The following is a 19,282-nucleotide window of genomic DNA, read 5'->3' on the forward strand; positions in this document are numbered from 1 at the left end:
AAGTTTTTTCATCTGGACTCTTTTAACTGGATGTCTTGAGGAATCAACACTCTACTATAGGAGTGGTCTCTTCTTGTGTTGGACAGACTTTTTATCAAACAACATTTTTACTTCTTTTTTCTCTAATTACTTTTAAGTTCTCTCTTGTATATATAGAAAAGTTTCATATTTTTCAGATATTTTGTGAGTTTTTCATTGAGTATTGAGCACTACTTTATCCACCATCGTGGTTCTCAAGTCAAGTACAGGGACTCTTGGGTGGACATGTAAAAATTGTTGTATCTTGAGAGTTAACTTGCAAGTACACCCAGTATGCATCTATATGGGGAAATACAATCTTAAGGAGGTGACTAATTTGCACTCTTCAGTCTTGCTTGTTGTTTCTATTTGATGTTCGTGATCATGTTCCAATGACCTTTTCTAAGTGTGACATTTTTGTTAAAAAAAAAAATAATAAAAAAATAAAATAAAATAAAATAAAGAAAGAGGAAAAGGGAAAAAAGAAGAAGAAGAAGAAGAAGTTACGTTATTCCCATACTAGTGTTTATTTCCTACATTTCTTGAGATTGTATTTTTGCTTGAATTTTTCCAATCTTAAGCCCCATATCACTCAAGCAACTCTAACTATTAATTCAACAAACTCTTTAAGGTTCAGTTGGTATTGGGAAGACTCAAAATTTTTACCATTCCGGAACATGCATGTGAGTCTATGACTTTCTTCTGAACGGAGAAAGAGAAACAATTAATAGACTTGAATGATACTCCAAAATCTATATTGTGTGAATATATATTTTTTCCAATATGGATATTTAGAAATCTTCTCGTATTTTGCATTGGCTATTATCAATTAATTCATCTCAGATACATCTCATATACAATTCTAGGTACCAAATCCTCACAGACAAGCGGTTGTAAGTATTTTTATCCTTGTATGTATTTTGAATATATTATCTAAGAGTATGTATGCATGTTAGGTGTAGGAAATCACGACTGAATACCTATACCAGATTGAGCTTGACTATAAGGCATTTGTTAGAAGCACATTTTATTTTTATTATTTGCATGGGGAATGGTTGTTCTCCTTGACAATGGCTACTATGTATTATACTGGCACTAAATACCTTCTCAGTTCTGTATTGTGAAAATTGGGTGTGGATGCTCCTTCCTACAAGAATAGTTAAAAATTTAGTATTAAGTAGATATGTAGCCTTTACAGGTATTACTCTGGGAACATAGGCATCTTGTCAAACCTCATAAAATCTCAGTGTTGTGGATGTGACTATTTATTATTCTTTGCATTGTATTTGGGGTGTGTGGTTAGTAGGCTGAGTGTACACATCTGGAAGTGCCTATGATAAGAGGCTAGTGGCATATGAATGCGTGTCATCTTCAGTGAAGACTTGGTCTCTTTGGCAAAGTACACAGTCAGAAAAAAAATTTAAATTTTATATACTAATTCACCCTCCTCTCAGTGTCACTTGAGACTCAACACCCTCACCTTCTTGAAAAAAAGTAGTAGTTGTAGTATCGCAATAAATGTGGCTCAATGGACCTTTGAAAAAAAGTAGTAGTTGTAGTATCGCAATAAGTGTGGCTCAATGGACCTTCTTGTTGGCCCCTTGTGGGTCTCTTGTCGGACCATTTGTGGTTGTTATATGGCCCGTCAATGGATCTTAGTTGAACTAGTGATAATTGAGTTAGTATTGCAATAAGTGTGGCTCAATGACCCTTCTTGTTGGCCCCTTGGGGGTCTTTTGTCTACCTCTCTTGCGGTCTTTATATGACCCTTCAATGGATCTTGGTTGAACTAGTGACCATTGAATTAGTATAGAAAAAAAAGCATTAAAAGTTTTTTTAAGAAATGGGAAGTGCGAGAAAAGGAGTGAGTTGTCATCATAAATTCTTGCATGCATGGAATGCTTGTTCTGCAGTGTAAAAAGAATCATTTTCTTGGGAGAACTATTAATGGGATCAGTTAGATGTCGACAGTGAGTAAAACTTTATGATGGAACCAATCATATAAGGAAGCATATTGTCAAGGCTTTAGTCTTCTACTAAATCAAGACTCAACACTTGATCTCCACTATTAAGTTAGTCTTTCACCACTCCTTAAGGGACTTATGAAGAGAGCTTAAGTGAACACAGGAGGGTTTGAATGAATGAGAGTTGTATCGTACTAGAAAGCTTGTTTACAACTTGGTTGTTTGGTACCTTAGCCAAATGAGATCACCCTTGACTACAATAATTGGCTATGATATTTACAAGTGTCCCCCATCCAATGATGGAAAACATTCTAGGTATGGATATTAGAACTTTCCTACCTCCTTAGTGGATGAGTGGTGACAGTCTCCCCCACTGATGCCCTTGTTGCATCCACCTCATGGAACTTCTAGTTAACCCCTTGTTTTTCCACAAAGTGTTGTTGACTCCCAACTAGCTTCACTCTTTGGTAGTAAATACATTTTACCAAGTACTCCCTACAAGGTGGTAACATCGATCTACAACTGATTCAGCCTGTGATCATGTACTCAACCTCTCTTGTAGGAAGTAGCAATGCCTATTGGGGCTCTTGTTGAAGCTCCCACGATTTGGATCATCAATGTCCCCATAGTACGGCTTGAGTAAGCTTCCATGGAAAACCATCTGTATCTTAAACTTAGGAGGTAGGCTTACCTCTTAGAACACATTGTCTCTACCTTCCTTAGGATTTCAAATGGGCCTTTGTATATACTAACTAACCCTTTGTGTACCTCCTTAATTTACGGACTTGAATTGTTGAGGTGGACACTTCAAGAGCACCAAGTCCCCAACCATGAAGTCTATTGTCCGTCTATCGTTGTCAACCCATTTCTTTATCTTCTTGGTGGCTCTGTCTAAGTAAGACTTGGCCACATCTAGCTTCTTTTACCAGTCCATAGCAAACTTGAACACCAAAGGGCTCTTACCTATATTACCTATCATCATTGTGTGTGTTGTCAAAGCTTGTTGTCCTATGGTAATTTCAATACGACTTTGATTGACAGCTTCGCTACTTTGGAGACTATAGGAGAATTGGGCCACATCAAGCAACTTGGCTTGATTGCAAATCCAAATATTTCAAGTGATACAAATGGTCTCCCATCCATATACCAAAAGATCTTAAGTGGTATCTTTACTATACCTGTCTATTTATTTATAATCCCAAATAAATTGACAAATGACCCAAAGACATAAGCCATCATCCACAATGAAATTTGGAGATTTGTCTGCAATATTTTTACAAAGAGAGAGAGAGAGAGAGAATCAATGGTTTGTTTGGTTCCAAATTTTGTCAGCAATTATTTGGGTTTGTAAATCTTGTTAAGTAAGTCTTGACTGAAGTCCCATAATTTTCTACCCAAATCCTTATCCAGAGCTTGAGAAGAAGGTTGCTTTTCATTACAATCAGCGAAGTGTTTTCCAGTGATACCTTTCAAGTTAGGATGAAGTGCCACGTAACAAGTCGTTGATGCACCCTGAAAGACAAATATTAATCTACCAATTTTAGTATTTCACAATTTCCTAGGGGAAAAAATATGATTTTTCTAATGTCGACTGCAATTTCTTATCCAAACTTTATTTAGTCTGTATCTCCAATTTCAAATAGTTCAAAAACATGGTGACTCGGTATTGTGAAACCTAGTAAAGGTTAAATAAAAAAAAGAAGAAGAAGAGGGAATCATATATCATTGAATTTTGAGCTTACACCATTGCAAAATGTTGAGTATAATATGAGTGAAAAATTGAAGTAGTGAACCGCTTTAATAGACTTTTAAAACGACTAGACTCATCGAGTTTATAGTGACTCAGGTAAGAAGACCAAGTCATTTTTTCTTACTTGGACGTTCCATGACCGAATATTGTCATTTGTTACCTTGGTCAAGTTTACATGACTCTCAATCAGGTTTTCTAAAATTTTTACTCGACTTAGGTAACTGAGTCAATACCTTGTTCCAACTATGATCTTGATAAGAAAAAGAAAAAGAAAAAAAAAAAAAAATCCACAATAAGTAAAATAAAAATCATGAAAGAAATATTATTTCATACCTGCTCTATGTTTTTCACAAATGGCTTCGTTAATAATGCTAGAGGAGTGGCTGAAAGAGAAAACATTGTGATATAAATACCAAAAATATATTGAACACAAATTTCTTATAAAGAGAAAAAGAAGAAATCTTAGCATGTTTAGTTACCTCTTAAAAAATTTGTATATCGAGTTATATTAGTGGGAATAAGTCCTGGATGTAGGGAATTTGCAGTCACATTAACTCCTCCTTCCTAAGCAATCCATTTACCGAGAAAAGCATGATTGGGATATATTAGTAAGTTTACCATATATGTAATTAACAGGAGTCTGAAATATAAGAAATGATGATATATATTAGTGAAATAAAATAAATTAATACTATGGTGCTATGTTACCTGAAATTGCTTAGATAGCTCATTAGCATGCAGTATATTTGCAAGCTTGGATCGACCATATCCATCAAATGGTTTGTACCTATGCCCACGAAATAAACAAAAAGGAGAAATTAAAGTCTCAGTCAATCAAAATTATGTTGGGAAATAACAACTTAGCAGAACAACTATTGGCAAAAGAAAAGCGAAAAATAGATCACGTACAAACACAATATACAGATTTTATAAGGTTCACCCAAGATGGCTTATGCCCACGGCCAAGTGGTAACTACAGCATCCACTATTTGGATGAAGAAATTACAAAAACTCAGTCCTCTCCTCTTAACAAGATTACGAGTATCCAGGCTTCGGCCTGAGTAGTCCTACAGACCCATACTGATCTCACAACCACATGGACCGGGTCATACCGGGGTTGAATGAGAACTATTCAACTTTCATTGAAAGCAGTGAAGAGCACTAAACAGTAAACACCCCCGTGTGAGTGGCCTAAGGTGTGCTTAGCAAGAGTCGAACTTAGGATGTCCGAGTTTATGACTCGTACCAAGTTCATTGCTTAAAAGTATAGTGGTTGACACATTACAGTATAGAGAAACCCTAATCCCCAAAAGTATACAAATACCCCTAGTATAAACTACTCCCCACTTAGAGGGATCCCACCCCACTCTCAGGTGAGTAGGACCACTGGTATTGAAGAACAGTCCAAGGTAATTCATGGATTAAACTGGGATCATGCTTCACCAATAAGAAGTTAATGAAGAAGAACTAGATAGATACAATACTGATAAATTGAGCAAGTATTCAAGACAAAAGAGCATTACTTACACAGATGGGTCATTAATCTTGTCAAGGCCGATTAGGTTTGAACTCTTTGCATATCTATGAGCCATAGATGACACATTGACTATTCTTCCTTCAATCCCAGTTGATTTTGATGTGGCTTTAAGCTTGTCTAACAGGAGATTCGTTAGGAGGAAATGCCCTGAATGTAAAGAGAACAAGTTAGTTGGCAAAACATGCATGCTCTCTATATCTCTATCTTACGTACGTACCCAGATGATTGGTAGCAAACTGCAATTCAACTCCGTCCACAGAGAGCTGGAAAGGGCAAGCCATTATTGCTGCATTATTACTGCCAAATTAAAAAAATTAATAAGCTTTCACAATTAAGTGGTGAAATTAAGGGAAATGGGTTAAAAAGAGCTTTATAATCATGATTGTGTAATCTATTTAGAACTCTCATCATATTTGATAATTATATTTTTCAGATGTTATCTTTAATTTTATTTTTGAATTCAAAGTATTTCTTGATAATGATTACAAAAGTTTCTATTTTAGTTTTGATTTATTTTCACTTTTTCCCATTTTTCTTACCCTTGCAACCAAACAAATAGTGCTTCAAAGAAGCCTTAGAAATGGATCGCAACCCTTTCGTAAATTATTTAAGGGAGGAGACATAAGTAGCTAGCTAGGGGGTGTACCTCAGTGCAATGGTAAGGTTGTTGTACCGCTTAGTGGTCGCAGGTTCGAGTAAGGAGATAGCTTCTCCACCAAGCAAGGGTAAAACTGCCTACATTACAACTCTCTCCAAACCTCACAGTGGCATGCAGGAGCCTCGTGCACCAAGTACACAATTGTTTTAGACAGAAGTAGCTAGATTGGGTTAAAGAAAAGTTGCAAAAAATGATTTTGAAATTATCAATATGTATTCATCGGCCAGACTCATATATCTCGTTTGGCCTATGCTTGATCTTTTTTTTTGGCTAACGACAGGTATCAGACCTTCGGCCTGACTAGTCACGCGGGCCCATACTGACCCATAACTGCATGGATCGGATCGTAACGGGGTTGAATGAGAACCATTCAATTTTCATTGAAAGCAGCGAAGAACACTAAACACACCCATATGAGTGGCCCAAGATGTGCCTAGTGGGAGTCGAACTTAGGATGTCCGAGTTTACGGCTTGTTTCAAGTTCGTTGCTCACCAACTACACTACCCCCTTGGGTTTACCTATTCTTGGCCCAGTACTAAGTCCATCCAAATTATGGCATGGCCCAAGCTCATATCAGGCTCATGCTTGATCTAGTATTTGAGGTTTGGTGGGTTTATACTTACACTAGTATATTCAAGTGTCGATGTGAGGAATGGAAGGATCGAGCGAAGGAAGTGACAGATTTGATAGAGGCCAAGTCCAGTTCCATAACATCCAACTTTGCGTTTGGTTGCTCTTTGAGAAAGGCTTCCTTTACCTTTAAACCACTTTCTAAGTTTCTTGATGGGATGATAACTTTGGCCCCCCTTAGAGCAAGTACTCTAGCCGTTTCTTTTCCAATTCCACTAGTCGCACCTACAAAATGCACCACAATATGATTTTACATGAAAATTTCCTTTTACTTGACTTTATTAATTAGATACAATTGAAGCATAAATGCCAAAAATAATTCAACATGTTCTATGGAAATATTCCTTCTTGTGACTCACCAGTTCAATTTCATCACAGGGTATGCAAAGATTATCTATTAGGGATGAAAGTTTGGCCCTGATAACCCGAACCCGTTCTGAATTTAAATAGGGCTTGGACAAAGTTTTCTGACCCTGAGGGCGGGTTAGGGTTGAAAAACCCCGACCCTGACCCAGGGTTGGGTCAAGCTCGGGTTTAAGCCTCAACCCAATCCGACCCAACCCGGCCCGAAATTTAACCCTAAAATTTTATATTAAAATTTAGGGCTTCTATTGATATTTCATTTTTCTATAATTTTTTAATGTATAGGATATGAATGACAAAAATAGGTCAACCAAGGTTAATCAAACTATTGCAGAAGTCAAGGTCAACCCAACCCAACCCAGCTTAGCTTAGCTTGACCCAACCCGTCATTGCCAGGGTCAATTAGGGCCAGGTTGCGTTTATATGAACCCGACAGGATTGGGCTTGAATATGCATGAACCTGATAGATTTGAGTTGAGCTTGAACATGGGTTAAATTTTTAGGACATAGGTTGGGTTAGGGTCAACACAATCCTATTTCACCCCTATCATCTACTGTCATTGGAATAGGAAAAAGAAAATATAATTTCCAAATCCCAGAATTTGCTATGGACGTTCGGATTGCAAACTCATTATTAGTTAATAAGTATACCCAATAGAAGAGTGCATTAATACTCAAGCTCCAATGGAGATAGAAGAGTGCATTAATACTGCAGCTCCTCTCCATTGACCGGAGGAGACTGGTGAAACAATGCGAAGGGGTAGATCCTCTCCAGCAGACATTTGATCGCTGGAGCTTCTTGGGATGTGCGCTGGATTCCTAGGTGGGAACGGGATCTAGATTCGTGTTGACTTTTTTGTTTGAGAGAGAGAGAGAGGGCTATACCTGTGACAATAGCAGTGAGGGCGGTTGCATCAATTCCTTCGGTGACTTGCTCGGCGGTGGATGAGAAGCCAAAGCCTGAAGCAGGTGGTGGTGATCCTGAAAACCAGTCCCAAAGACCCATCGATCGATCCTTCCTACTTAAGGCTCTGATTATGGAAAAGAAAAGATAGGTTGTTGAAAGGATTGGGATGATGGAATATTGGGAGTACTTGATCTTATTTCATGGTGTATTTGAAGGCTTTAATATTTGAGGCCATGAATGAAGACTGCCTGTTTCGTCTGTATGCGGCATGCTATTGCTGTACGTTGTTGAAGGACGCGGGACCTCCAGGTCCACTAACTTGATGATTATCTTTGAAAGGTAAAAAGCTTCACATTTTTCTTTTCAGATAAGCTCTCTCGACTCTCATATGGATATATGGCCCTACACCCTCTTCCTCGTCAACCCATGAAAGGGACTGGTTTACTTTAAATTAATTCAAAAGTACGAAAAAATGTTTTTTTTTAAAATAAATTTCGGGTTGTATCAGTTTCACCCCCCCCTTTTTTTAAAGTATGGCTCAATGTCTTATCAATTTCAATGTGGTCTGATTCAATTTTTATTATGGCAAAAATATATCACCATGAAGGGCATACCGCACAAACTGAATGGGTAGCAAGACTAAGCATGAAAGGCACTAATACAAGCCTAGACGAACAGTCAGGACCCAATCGGGTCACCTATACGGTCTGAAGTTGATGCATGGGTTAGGAGGAGAATGACCGACCGACCTACTCTGCTAAAGAACCTCAACTATTGCATGGCTGACCAAACACTAGCATGTGGATGTCCCGTCGCATGGTAATTGAAACAACTAACTAACTCAATGGCACCAAGTCCATGAGTGAACGGCAGGCCCAAGGCTTCACCAACCAAGTGGCAAGCAATGCGTACGTGCAGCCTATTGGTCGGGATAAGTAGCTCGGCAATTGGACCACCTCATCCAGGTTGCTACGCATAGGAGTCCTATGGGTTTTCTCACCAAGATACGCTTTAAGGGCTATCTAGGTCCAACATGTGATTTATGAGCAAAGAGCAGATGGTCCTAGTCTGGAATGATTCTCGAAGGGATATCGAATGTTGCCTGGAAAGAAGGATGGATATCTTGCCCTATCCCTGGGATATGGCTAAGACGTGGAGTTCCCATAACTGAGATGTCTTCCATATTCACTTTCCAATTATGACTCTTGCTATACTTAAAGTCCTACCAGCACAAGGAAGCAGCCAAAGTGGGACTCTCACTCAATGATTCCCATCTAAAGGTATAGATTTCCAAGTAAACCCCTATCCAAATGATCGAAAATTTTTCATTCTTATTGGAATTATCTGTTTGTAGAGAGATGTGACTTAGGCATCGGAGAGTCCCCCCTTCACGAACATTAGGATATCTTAGTGGTGGTAGCTTCGGGTTGTGGAGCCAGTATCCAGGGGAGGAGGTCGTGGGATCGAACCCTGTCGTACACATTGTGTGAGAGTGTGCGTATGTGCTTTCTTATTTATTCTGTACCCACCCATGGGTTGCCCAAATGGTTAGGGCGAACTGGGGATTGTGTGGATTAGACACATGGTCTCAGGTTTGATTCCCTATCTGTGCATCTGCGATTAAAGTGGAGATCATGACTGTGGGTTACTGTGCTAGTCTCCCCGAGGATTAGTCCAGGTGTGCGTAAGCTGGCCCGGACACCTTGGTTAACAAAAAAAAAAAAAGAAGAGTCCCCCTTCGAATCGACCCGATGCTCACTCTCTTGTGTTTTCCTCTCTATGCAGGTTCCACGACAGCCTAGGACGATTTGTTACCGCCACATATTTGTGCCATCTGTGGGAAGTGCTATTAATCAAGCCACCCACTTTAACCATGAATCCACGTAGTGGACCTTTCATGTCTCCTCCTCCCTCCACTTAAGGAGGACAAGGAGGTCAAGGGAACCAAGCAGCTAGACAGGTGAACGCCGAGGATCCTCCTCCTTTGAAGCCCCATGGTGGCTCATCTCACCCGGAACAAGGGGAGTACTACTAATAGATCAACAACCAAGTCCCACCAGCAGGAGGGGGCCTACCACCACCTCCACCGGTTGCCTTGTTGAACCATGGTGAACCGGTAACCAACGGATAGTTAAACGACTTGCAAATACAACTATTGAAAATTAATGACATGTTTCGCAGGTTTATTCGTTAGTTCAGGGCAGCCATTCCCCAAGGAGGATTACATGCCGCTCTGTCGTCCAATGGACAACACCTAAGACTAGCCATCGATCAACTCAATGCACAAGTGGGTTTCACGAATGGAGGACGTTTGAATTTCATACAAGATAACTGACGGGGGGACAAAGGTCACCAAATCAAACCCACAACGGGTGCTATTGCCATAAGACTCAACCCTCCAAACCCTTGGTGTAATGCCTCGACCCCATTAACTTTGACACAATATTGTCTTCTTTGGCCTATGAGCCTCAAGACTTTAAAATATGTTATGCCATGTTAAGGAGGCCAGTGGTTATTAAGTAGCCCAGTAATCTCTCCTTAGGCGATTTGGGACTAAAGTTTACACACTCTCATCGATTTCCCAAATCCGTTGATACTTGTCATATTTTTGGTGGAGATACCTCACCGATCTCCCAGGCAGGTTTAGTACTTGTCGTAGGTTGTCACAATCATCCCCCTTTTTGATACAACATCCTCGTTGTGACCCCACACACTATCGGGGTCTGCTCTGATACCATTTGTAATGTCCAGACCTCATTAACCTTGGCATAATATTATCCTTTTTGGTCTATAGGCCTCAAGGCTTTAAAACGCGTTGTGCCATGTTAAAAAGGCCAGTGGTTATTAACTAGCCTAATAATTTCTCCCTAGGTGATGTGAGACTAAAGTTTGCACACATTTACTGATCTCCTAAGCCCCCTGGCACTTGTCGTATTCTTGGTGGGGACACCTCACCAATCTCCTAAGTAAGTCTGGTACTTACCTTATTTTTGGGAGTCACACTTGGGGGCCACCAGTAGACACACACATGACGAAAACAGGGAGATCGAGCAATAGAAGAATAGACCTTGAGCGAGTCCACCGAGAGATCTGGTTCACAGGCCTGAAGCCTTTTAAAAAGTTCCTTAAAAGGTCCTCAAGAGTCCCCTAAAAGTCTTTAAAAAGGCTTAAGAACTAATAAATAGGACCCATCAGAAATTTTATCAGATCACCCATTGGTAGATGTCATCGAGTGATGATGACATGCAAGTTGTATCTACCATGACCTAAAATGAGGATTCTTTTTATCAAATCACCCAGCAGTAGATGTCACGGGTCGATGATGATTTACAATTTGAATCTACCAATGACCTAAATAGAGAGGCTTTTCTATCAGATCATCCACCAGTAGACTTTACCAGCAGACTGCTGGTAGGATTTACTGGTGGTAGTTCAAAAGCTATTCTTCAACTTTGATTTGAACCACCACCAACCTATGATCTTTTGGCTTTGTGGGGTTCAGAGAGGGCTACATACCTTCCATTTGTGTCTAACTGATCATGTTTTCACTATATATAATGGAGTTACGTCAAATCTTTGGCTGAAACCTTAAAGCTTAGGCTTGACCTATAGTTATTTTCACAGCTTGAAAAACAACTTTTGTTGGTTGGAGAGTGTGAAGGGGGTGCAATGCACTCAACCCTAGCTAATTACAATCTTAGGGTTGAGTTGTCAACCACCAACCCTACAAAAATTCCAAAAATTAGGTTTACCCAAACCCAAAATGAGAAGGGAGAGATGTAGGGGTTAGTTCTCTTACCTAGGTGAAGAATTGGTAGCAAGGGGGATGCCTAGATGCTTCTCCTTCTCTTCCTTCTTCTTCTCCCTCTTCTTCTCCTTTCTATCATTCCACAATTTCAGGGGCTCAATAATTGAGCTTTCTAAGTCTCATTTTTATTTATAGGCAAAGCCCACCAAGGCCTATTTGCATGCACAATGAGGTTTTGCTAAAAGAATTTAATGCACTCGTCAGGTCATGGGGTCGACCTTGACCTCACAAGGTGCAGAAGATGTAGGTGGATCCCATGTTGTGTGGGACAAGGGTAGAAGAGGGTCAATTCCTGGAGCAGTGGGTCCCAGAGTTAGCGAAATTGGAGACATAAAGATACACTGGTTGATGTCATCAGTTGGTCAATGATCAATCGGTTTGATCGATCAGCAGATCATTCTGTGCTGTCTTAACTATAATTCTCCAATACTTCTGCTCACCTTTTTTTTTTTTTTTTTTTTTTGGAAGGGGTTACTTTAGGGACTTTTGCATAATAATGAGCTATAACCATCATGCACAAGTAGGTTAGAGCAAGGGGTTTGGTTAATTACTACCAAACAACTGGAAGCTTGTTTGGGTATCTCTTCCTGCTCTTTTCACAAAAGGTGCAAGTGCATGGAGGATCAATCTATCTCCCTGACAAATCCATTGTTGATGTACAAAAGTCATCGGTACTGACAATCTCCAGTGTGGCACCTAATAGGAAATTTTAGATTGGTATTTGGCCTTGGCTATAACACAAATTCTCTAAAAGAAAAAAAAAAAACTAACTACAGGTATCCAGGTTTTTGGCCTGACTAGTTCTATGGGTCCATACTGACCCCACAAACGTATGGATCAAGACATACTAGGGTTGAATGAAAATCATTCAACTTGCATTGAAAGTAGTAAAAGCACTAAACTTACCCGTTTGAGTAGCCCCCGAAAGGTAAGAGAAGTCAAACTTAAAAAACTTAAACCTTTTAAGTGTCATATTAAGTATATCATCCCTAAATTATAGCATGGCTAGGATGGGTTCCAGTTAAGCCTCCCTTCACATGAGGAAGTTGAGGTTGAGGAACAATTTCAAACTCGAAGGTCGGATACTGCTTTCACCACATTCAATGGAAAAAGGCAAATTCTCTAACCCAAAAAAAAAAAAAAAAAACGGATGAATTCAGATTCTCTCCCATATGAGGATGGGATCCAAAATCCGTGTGGTGTGGCTCCTACGCCCCAGAGGTGGGTTTTGCATCCCATAGACTGGATTCCCATGTGGGTGTGCATCCAGATTTAAAATGGATCAAGTATGCCAAACCATGCATGCCTATGTTTTCAGGCCAAAGGATGTAATTCACTATCTTTCTTTTCAAGCAAGTCATCAAGGATTTTCTTCTTTCTCTATTTCTGAAAGCGCAATACCAAGAAAGATGAATCTCGCTCCTGCTGGCTTGTATTGTATACGATTTTGGTGATGTAATCTGATATGCTCTGTTACCGTTTCAATATGGATTATATCAATGAAATGAAATATTCTTAGGTTTCTTATAAAAGAAAAAAGAAAATGAGATTACCTGATTAAAATATTCTTTAGGTAATTAATTAATTACCTTATAAAAAATTGACGTTGAAATTAATCCATTAGATCAGATCCCTTCCATTTCATTCCTTACAAGTCAGGGAAGATTTTAATTTGGTGCAAAAAAGGAATCTTTGGAGCCCTTAAAACCCTATAAATAAGTATAAGAGCAGCTTCGTTACTTATACTAGTTTGAAATTTCATTTCGAAAACATCTTAGATTGCTAGAATGGCAAAGCTCAATGTGATCACCTTTTGTGTTCTTGCCTTCCTCTTGCTCATCTCAGGTTTGTTTCTTGCTTCATTCTTTGAGTCTTTTAATTACTCTAGTATAGTATATGTTTCTAATTCTTATTATTGTGAAATGTGTGTAGTTGAGAAGATAGTGCCCCAAGTAGAGGCAGATGTCTGCACCGATTACCTGGCAGACTGCAGTCTCCAATTCAGTGAACCTCAATGCCAGGAACTATGCAAGAAGAAACACAAGGATGGCCAGGGTTTCTGTGACACGGTGTTTCAACCCTTTAGTCAATGCAAATGCGCTTACAATTGTTGATATTTATCTCACCCTCGCTTAAAAAGAGGAAAAGAAAGAGATTATGTCACTATAACAATAATAAATATATGGGTTTTGGAGCCCTATTTTTAATTTGTCTTCTTCTTTTGGTAATCCTTTTCTGAAATTCATTTTGCTTAGCTCGAGATTTTTTTTATAAATAAATTTATTAGGGGAAGAAAAAAGGGGGTATACAAGCCCCGAAGAGGACGCAAACCAATACAGAAGCAAAAGCAGAGAATGGGGATGGGGGAAGATGGGATGGGGGAAGATGGGAGGGGGAAATCCTAAGACACAACAATGAATGTGAACCTTGTGATAAGTATCCATGATTTAGGCTGCTCCCATTTCGCTCACCAATACTATGGGAATCTTTTTTGCTTTCTTTTCCTTTGGCTGGTAAGATGTTTCAGTTCGTCAGGTTGTCTCTTGCCTACCCATGGATTTAGTAGCAGCTTGAAAGTTTGACCTATTCAAGAATCTCTGGATCTATGTTTATTTTTAACTCTCCAAAGCATTTTGTCGTTTACTATGCCTTTAATCATCTCTGGGTGACTAGGTATCCACCATAAGCCTTTCTTCATTTGAACCTTGCCGCTAATTTTAAGGCTATGCCATCCTAAGGTGTTGCTAAATGGAAGGATCTTATCAACTTACAAGGAAAGCCCTGAGACATAGCTTGAGTATTATTATAGTGATTCTGTGATTAGGCCATCACAAATCCATTAATGGAGATATTACTGTTGATGATCATTTACATGATTGAACATAATAATTTGGTTCTATGGTGGGCCTAATCTATCAAATGAGGGCTGTATATATCTCGTCATTGATGTTCAAATTTATTTTCAGAGTGAAAGCTCTTAGAATTCTGGTAATTGGGCGGTCTGGATTCTGAAGCTCTGACCAGCTCGGGAGATAATCGGTTTGAACTTGAATTAAATCATCATGTCTATCGTCGGACCTCATCTAAAATTCATCAATTTCCCAACCCAGTCCCGCTTGAGTTCCACTCGTCGTCTTAAAACATGGAATCGGGAATCAAATCGGGTGATCCCATATTGGACACATGTTCTTCCTGAACCTCATTAGATATGAGGTGAACCCTTGTGCTGTTCCTTAGGCTCTTGTCTAGTGGTCTCAAGGTTTCGTCCAAGGAGTTCTATTTTAGTATTGTCTGAATATTTATTTTTTGTCTCAGCGAATCCATGAGAAGTGATTCAATGCTTTTCATTGGGTTCGGGTAGAGATCAAAGATCTTGAGCGATCGATTTGACAGAACAATTCAAAAGACAAAGAAGTATCGTTAATTTCTTCATGCTTCTCCCAAGTTCAAAGTACCATTTGTACAAAACCTTGATCATGTTCTCCAAAACACGGGTTTGGAAAGAGTTTAGAGACTTCAGTCACCTAAGAGTCGAATCTGATCTGAATGGGCCGGAATCGGTAAAAATCGGCAGAAGAATGATCTAATTCCATTTTGAAACCGTGGTTCCACTACTCCACTTTGGTGCTTGGGTTTAGGTTTGTGATTGCAGTTGAAATGGCATTTCTACCCATCCTTGAGATTTTATAAAGTCTGAGAAAAAAAAAAAACTATTGCTAAGAACACATTAGTTTCCCAGCTGCAAACTATTTGATTCTGTTTCCTGTGCCTGATAGAGTCGTTCAATGATGTCTAAAATTGAATTAGCTTTTTATTGAGTTATGTTGTGTTTGGTATACATTATAGGTTTATAATTATTGCATTCAAGAAATGCATACCAAACACAACTTTCATACGATTCCAAGCTTCTTCATCACATACGCACGATTGGGAGGATATTCCGACGAGCATATGGAACCAGATCTGGAATTTCAAAAATGCTCCCCAAAATTAAGTCGTTTTAATGAAAGGTGTGTACGTGCTCAAGGAGTTGGAATTTATTAAAGCGCCAGGTGCCTTTTGATCCCTTCTGCAAAGGGTGTGCTTTTGGATTGCCCTTTTGCCAGAGCTACTTGGTTCAACAGTGATATATCATTTATTGCCCCGTCTCATGACCTAGGCTTTTGATTCCTGGTTACTTATGAGTCCGGACCAACTGGCTTCGCAAGCAAGAAGAAGAAAGTGATGTTCTTAGAAAATTTTCCTTCATTTGTTGGTACTTATGGTTAGATGATGTGTTTAATGGAAAAATCTGGACTCCAATAGAGGTTTTCCCTAGAACTCAAATTACCTTCCAGGAATTTTCTTCAATCAATGAAGTCAAAGTATCTAAGCAGCACTCTCCTCATTCCTAGAAAGCTATCACCCACTCTTGGTGCCCCCCACTATGCGAGATAACTAAATTGCATTGTGATACTGCCCTCCCCCTTGGGTCCTCTTCTGGTGGGTTGGATATGGTTAGGCCCGGCCACAAGGGTGAATTGATTGGTGTAGTTTCTGAACCTATGTCATTCATTGATGCCATTGTGGGTGAGGTATTGGCCATCCTCATGGGGCTCAGGTCTTCAATTGGGAATGCATCCCCACAGCTGGTTGTGGAATTGGATTTTTCTACGCTAATAGCTCACATCAACAACACTTCTGGAGCCGTTCCTATTGATCCCCTTGGTATTGTGGAAGATATTTGGAAGCTAGCTTCGCAGCTTACTGTTTGGTCCTCCCATTATGATTCTACAGATGCAAACAATGTCGCCCATTCTCTAGCATAGAAAGCCAAGGAAAAATTTGCTTCTTTCTACTCACTAGCTCCTTCACCCATGTAATTAGGATGCATTGTGCTCTTCTTGGCATGCTTTGTATATAATAACTTCTTACCCCAAAAAAAAAAAAATTTCAAAGTATAACTACATAATTTAGAGTTGAGATTAATGCACATCAGACTGTGTTGGACCAGGTTTTTAAAATCCCAGCCTAACCGTGAGTCCCATTAGTTGGGCCTAGGCTCTGAATCAGGGCCTATAGAATCGAACCTTGACCTGCCCTCCAGGCTAAGCTGGGCTGACCATAAGGAGGGCGAAGAGAGATGTGAGAGTTGTGCTAGACTAGGGAGAAGAAGAAGAATGATACCAAAATTTTCCATTCACCAAAAAGAAAAATCTAAAGAGCAATAAACCTATTCTTGGATGGTCTAGAGCCCTGAGATAGTTGCATATCATTTGGAACAATGAGATTGATACTTAGATTGGCATGATGGTGCAAGTCCCCAAAGCTAAATATTCAACAAGTTGAGATCGGCATGATGGTGCAATATATCCACGCACTACCTAATCTCATAGGGACAAACAAGCTAAAATGGAGAAGTACATTAAAGCAATGAGGTAGCTAGAAGAGAGAGGTTGTAAATGCTACTTGGAACCTCTCAATTTAAGTAGTGATGAATTCATAGAGATGATGCTAGTTGATGGTTTCTTCATTGTAGAGCTTTTCTTCCACAGGATAGTTGAGTATAGATGAAGATATATTCAATTCCAAATGGAGGAAAGCAAGTATTATCCGATATATGGCGTTGCTTGAAAACCAATTCCAATGTTTATTCTTGAGCGGTTGTTCAATCTTACCAAGGTTCCAAATCAATAAATTTACTCGCTCACAGAAAATAGAAAAGAAAGAAGAAGTCAAGGCTAGGCCGGGCTTAGCCCGAGGCCTCAACCTTGGCCTAACCTGGCCCTGACCCCAGGGTTGGAAATTCCTAGATTTGATTCGCCCTGAGGGGCAAGGTATCTGTAAGGATCGGCTGGGTTTCACGCACCTCTCCTTTGTGAAAAGAGTCGTATGTGTCTAACGGTCTCTACTGACTGGGAGTCTTCACCTAGATTATGGTCTAGGTTCCATTGCTCAAAGAAAAAGAAATGACTCCACCTGAATTGTCTAACACAAGTTAGGGTTGATTTCATCAGTTAGTCAATGATCAATTAGTCTGATTGATCGGTAGTTCGTTTTGTGTTGTCTTAACTAGAATTCTCCACTACTCTTGCCCACTTTATTTTTTTGGGGGGGGGGGTGTTCCCTAGAGGCTTGTGCATAATAATGAGCTATGCCTACCATGTATAAGTAGGTTAGAGCAAGTGGCTGTGTTACATACACCAAACCACCATATGCTTGTTTGGATATTTCTTTCTACTCTTTTCATAAAGGGTGCAAGTGCATGGATGGTCAGTTCGTCTCTCTAACAAATCCACTATTGCTATCCATAAGGCAGCGATATTGACGATTGCCATTGTGGCACCTACTATGAAAATTTTAAATTAGACTGGTATTTGGGCATGGATGTAACATCTCTAAAATATGTCTTTTTTTTTCCTTAACGAGGGGTATCTAGGCATTTGGCCAGACTAGTCCCGTGGGCCCATACTGACCCATGCGGGCCCATATTGACCCAGTGATTGCATGGATCATGTTATATTAAGGTTGAATGAGAACCATTCAATTTTCACTGAAAGCAAAGAGCACTAAATTCACTTACGTGAGTGTCCCCAAGGAGGTAAGAGGAGTTGAACTTAAAAAAAACTTAAACTTTTTAAGTGTCATATTAATTAGATTATATATGCCTCAATTATAGCATCACTAGTATGGGTTCCAATTAGGCCTCCCTTCCACAGAAGCGAAGTTGAGATTGTGGAACAGTTTCAAACTCAAAGGTCGGATGCTGCATCCACTGCATTCAACAGGAAAAAGGCAAATTCTCTTAAGAAAAAAAAAAAAAAAAAAAACCCGAGGAGTTCAGAACTTCAGATTCTCTCCCATATGTGGATGGTACCAACATGGGATTCACAATCCATGGGGTGTGGGTCCTACACCCAAGATGTCGGTTTTGCACCCTATCGACTATGGATCCCCATGTGTGTATAGATCTAGATTCAAAATGGATCAGGCATGCCAGACCATGTATGCCCATGATTTCTGGCTAAGGAATATAATTCACTGTCTTTTTTTTCAAGCAAGTCATCAAGTATTTTCTTTCTTTTCTATTTGCTGGAAGGTAATGAGGCATTGCATTACAAGAAAGATGCATCTCCATCCTGGCCCATATTGTACACAATTTTGGTGATGTCATCTGATATGCTCTATTACCGTTTCAATATGGATCATATCAATGAAATAAAATATAATTAGGTTTCTTATAAAAGAAAAAATAAAATTAAGATTACCTCATTAAAATATTCTTTAGATAATCACTGCGGCCAAAATTAATCCAGTAGATCAGACCCCTTCCATTTCATTCCTTACATGTCATGGAAGATTTTAATTTGGTGCAAAAAAAGGAATTTTTGGAGCCCTTAAAACCCTATAAATAAGTATAAGAGCTTCGTTACTTGATTGTTAAACAAGTTGGGAATTTCATTTCGAAAACATCTTAGATCATTAGAATGGCAAAGCTCAATTTGATCACCTTTTGCGTTCTTGCCTTCCTCTTGCTCGTCTCAGGTTGGTTTCTTACTTCATTCTTTGTAGACTTTTAATTACTTTAGTATAGTATATATTTCTAATTCTTATTATTGTGAAATGTGTGTAGTTGAGAAGATTGTGCCCCAAGTAGAGGCAGCTGG

At 39.3% G+C, this 19,282-nt stretch overlaps 1 protein-coding gene across 1 annotated transcript; it reads right to left on the minus strand.

Moving 5' to 3' along the window:
• Positions 1-3,143: 3,143 nt before the first annotated feature.
• LOC122083859 (short-chain dehydrogenase TIC 32, chloroplastic-like) lies at positions 3,144-8,047 on the minus strand. The gene is made up of 8 exons (XM_042651771.1): positions 7,807-8,047; positions 6,552-6,783; positions 5,487-5,566; positions 5,260-5,416; positions 4,441-4,519; positions 4,212-4,296; positions 4,066-4,115; positions 3,144-3,494 (listed from the first exon to the last, which is right to left on the minus strand). The coding sequence occupies exons 1-8, from the start codon at positions 7,925-7,927 to the stop codon at positions 3,318-3,320; spliced, it is 981 nt and encodes a 326-aa protein (XP_042507705.1). The 5' UTR covers positions 7,928-8,047; the 3' UTR covers positions 3,144-3,317.
• Positions 8,048-19,282: the final 11,235 nt, after the last annotated feature.

Source organism: Macadamia integrifolia, chromosome 7 (assembly GCF_013358625.1).
Source record: "Macadamia integrifolia cultivar HAES 741 chromosome 7, SCU_Mint_v3, whole genome shotgun sequence".
Taxonomy (NCBI): domain Eukaryota; kingdom Viridiplantae; phylum Streptophyta; class Magnoliopsida; order Proteales; family Proteaceae; genus Macadamia; species Macadamia integrifolia.

Coding starts and splice junctions, on each gene's coding strand:
- LOC122083859 (XM_042651771.1), bottom strand. CDS start 7,927: ATGGGTCTTTGGGACTGGTTTTCAGGATCACCACCACCTGCTTCAGGC. Junction 4,520..5,259: donor AAGATTAATGACCCATCTGT/GTAAGTAATGCT, acceptor TCGTGGGCATAG/GTACAAACCATTTGATGGAT. Junction 4,297..4,440: donor AGCTATCTAAGCAATTTCAG/GTAACATAGCAC, acceptor TGGATTGCTTAG/GAAGGAGGAGTTAATGTGAC.